The sequence below is a fragment of the Acyrthosiphon pisum genome, chromosome A2, assembly GCF_005508785.2.
Source record: "Acyrthosiphon pisum isolate AL4f chromosome A2, pea_aphid_22Mar2018_4r6ur, whole genome shotgun sequence".
In the NCBI taxonomy this organism is placed as follows: Eukaryota; Metazoa; Arthropoda; class Insecta; order Hemiptera; family Aphididae; genus Acyrthosiphon; species Acyrthosiphon pisum.
Window position 1 is genome coordinate 45499726 of NC_042495.1, and position 3079 is coordinate 45502804.

The 3079-nt window shown below is 28.9% G+C and overlaps 1 protein-coding gene across 1 annotated transcript; it reads left to right on the forward strand.

Moving 5' to 3' along the window:
* Nucleotides 1-291: 291 nt before the first annotated feature.
* LOC103308838 (histone acetyltransferase KAT6B-like) lies at nt 292-2800 on the forward strand. The gene is made up of 5 exons (XM_008182955.1): nt 292-558; nt 618-678; nt 2203-2297; nt 2375-2614; nt 2684-2800. Exons 1-5 carry the CDS (start codon nt 292-294, stop codon nt 2798-2800), a joined length of 780 nt encoding a protein of 259 aa, XP_008181177.1.
* The last annotated feature ends 279 nt before the right edge of the window (nt 2801-3079 follow it).

The window sequence follows — 3079 nt, forward strand, 5'->3', positions numbered from 1 at the left end:
TTCGGAGTTACGATCCTGGACCTAAATAGTTATGTATATAATATATATGTTACGGTCCAAATAGAAAAATGGCTATTGTAAACATTGACCATAATTGTATACAATGACAGAGATTCAAACCTGAATCCATGTGGATAATTATATAATATACATACACGATAGATGGGGTCGGATCACTGTTTCTTATTGTCCGTACATTTTGATATGTAAATTTTGTTAATTCTACTAAAATCAAAACTGCTCTTCTTTCACTCCGTAATAACTGCATTATCAATATTGTATCTAGATATCATGCCGAACGATAATGTGTCAAATAGTAATGACAAGACAACTATTGTTCGAACTGAGGCAGATTTAGTATCTAGTGTAATACGTCAGCATCGTCCCAATAGCACATCATCGATTGAAACACCGATCTTAAAACATACGTCTGGAAAGAAACCGCGATTGCTTAAAGTAGACTCGAATAAAATTGAAACAACCTCCCTCTCACTCTTTAGAGCCGGGAAAAAGAGAAAAAGTTTACCACCTGAGGATAGCGACAAAAAGTTTAAAAAAGTAACAAGAGACAATTATTATTTCATTCAGTATTTATTAATATATTATAATTTTTACAGGGAAAGTATGGAAAACCACCAATTTTTGGATCGAAGTATGCACTCGATGTCAAGGGAGACGGTAATGTCCCCTTTTCACTACCTAGAGCTGAATGAATGAAAAGAAAAAGGGTACCGCCTGACGATAGCGATAAAAAGTTTAAAAAAGTAATAAAGATAAATTATTATTTCTTTCAGTAGGTATTTATTAATATATTGTAATTTTGATAGGAAAAGCATAAAAAACTATCCATTGTGGGTTCAACGTATCAACGTGATGTAGCGGAAGACGGTAATGTCTCACCTTACTTCTAGCCACCCCTCCCCCGACTCATCGTCCAATTATTTAAGCAAAGTGCTGTACTAAGTGTGAACGGGATATGATCTGGTGTGTTTAATTTTGATCCATTGCATGTTGCATGTTGCATGTTTATATTTATGTTCTTTTGAGTTCAAATATAGTATGTACAGATACCTGCAAGTACCCATAATATATCATACCACAATATTACATTTATTTGTTGAGAGTATACATCAAACAGCTTTAACCTTTTGAGAAAAAATCATACAAATTACAATGGACAGTATTATGTTAAAAAATAATGATGGACAATATAGTAATAATTAATAATCAAAAAATATGTAGGTATATTATATTATTATGACATTAAATGCTATAATATTTATAATATTCTGAACTGTGAACTAAAATTATGAGATACAATTTGTAAAAAAAATTCAAACTATTAAGTCTAATCTAAATCCATTATTATAACTATTTAGTATTTATAGCTTTCTTTAAACCAATAATTATTTTTTTCATTTTGAATTTTTGAGTTTACTTAGTAGAGAAATATTCAAATATCATTTAGTTTTACATAAGAAAGGTCTTAATACTGGCAGAGTTTAAATTAAACCTTTACATTACATTTTTATCTAACCGATATTCTGGTGGAGTTTACAATCGTCCCATAAATAGGTTAGTTCATATTATTTATAAATTATTAGCAAAATCATACAAAATAAAAACACACATAGGCAGTAAACGTATATATATAAAACGTCATTGTTATTTTTAAAACGTATATTATGTTATACGGCAGTCGGCAGTACTCAATGCTCGTCAATAAAATGAAGAATTATTAAATTATGGTTTTAATTTACAGAATATTTAATAAAATGTTCAATTTCACATTTAAAACAATTTTGATAATTATTTAAATTAAAAATTATTTATTTTTTTATTTTATTTCATTTAATTTCATAAATACCTACATAGAAAAACTGGGTCGCACAGGGAAAATGTGGGTTATATAAACTCCATAGGATATTAGGACTTGTTGAAAAAACGTATAGTTCTGGAAATTATTCATAAAATTACAATATAAAAAAATCATATAATATTATTATTATTAAGCAAGATTATTTATTTATGCCGTATTTTTAAACAGTATTAATATGTGTTCTGCCATGTACTTTAACAATTTATATTAGTGACTATTTATGCTGTACCTAACCTTTTTTATCTTACTAATTACCAGTCTTAGTAGTTAGTTATAAATATTAAAAATATTTAAATATTTAGAACATTAATTTTCGGTTCTAGAATATATGATCGGACCTGTTCCATCAGACTTACCATCTGGAACTGTGAACGAGGATACCAAAATATGTAAACGGACTAGAACACTGGAAAAGAATGTAAAATTTAAATTATTTATTTTATTTTAATATAACGTGATGTAGTCTTATATTTCTATAATGGACATTACCTATAGAGTACAATTCAAACTCCAGTACGATGTCCGGGTGTAATAAAATTTGGAAAATTTGAAGTGGAGACATGTTATTCATGTCCATTCCCACAAGAGGAAGATGCTGCGAGATTAATATTTTGTGAATTTTGTTTGAAATACACTAAATGTCAATCGATTTTGGACAGACATATGCGACACTGCAATTGGAGAACACCACCGGGCACAGACATTTACAAAAGTGGAGATTTAAGCGTTTTTGAAGTAAATTAATTTTATGAAACAAATCATAAGATATAAACGATAAAATTTTTTATTTATTTTTTCAAACAGGTTGATGGAAAAATAGACAAAACGTATTGCCAAACGCTATGTCGATTGGGGAAATTGTTTCTGGACCTAAAAACCCTGGACTATGGCGTTGAACCGTTTTTATTTTATACATTGTGACGAAAAACGACGGTTTTGTAAGTGTACCTATAAAAATACTTTTTAAATTGTAATTTTCGAAGTGAAAACTCTTCTTGGCAAGGTGTGCCCTTCGCTCGAATCATGTGACTAAACGCGTAAAAGAATATCATTGAGCGACACTAACAAAATACGTAACGCTGTCAATTCAAATTATCTTGAATCCATACAGTATAATATATACAGTCCTGTAAAGTATTTAAGTAAAAGTATTCAAATACTTTTTTAAGTATTGAATAACTTTTTAAATACTTTCAGCAT

Coding starts and splice junctions, on each gene's coding strand:
- LOC103308838 (XM_008182955.1), top strand. CDS start 292: ATGCCGAACGATAATGTGTCAAATAGTAATGACAAGACAACTATTGTT. Junction 559..617: donor GCGACAAAAAGTTTAAAAAA/GTAACAAGAGAC, acceptor TAATTTTTACAG/GGAAAGTATGGAAAACCACC. Junction 2,298..2,374: donor CTAGAACACTGGAAAAGAAT/GTAAAATTTAAA, acceptor CATTACCTATAG/AGTACAATTCAAACTCCAGT.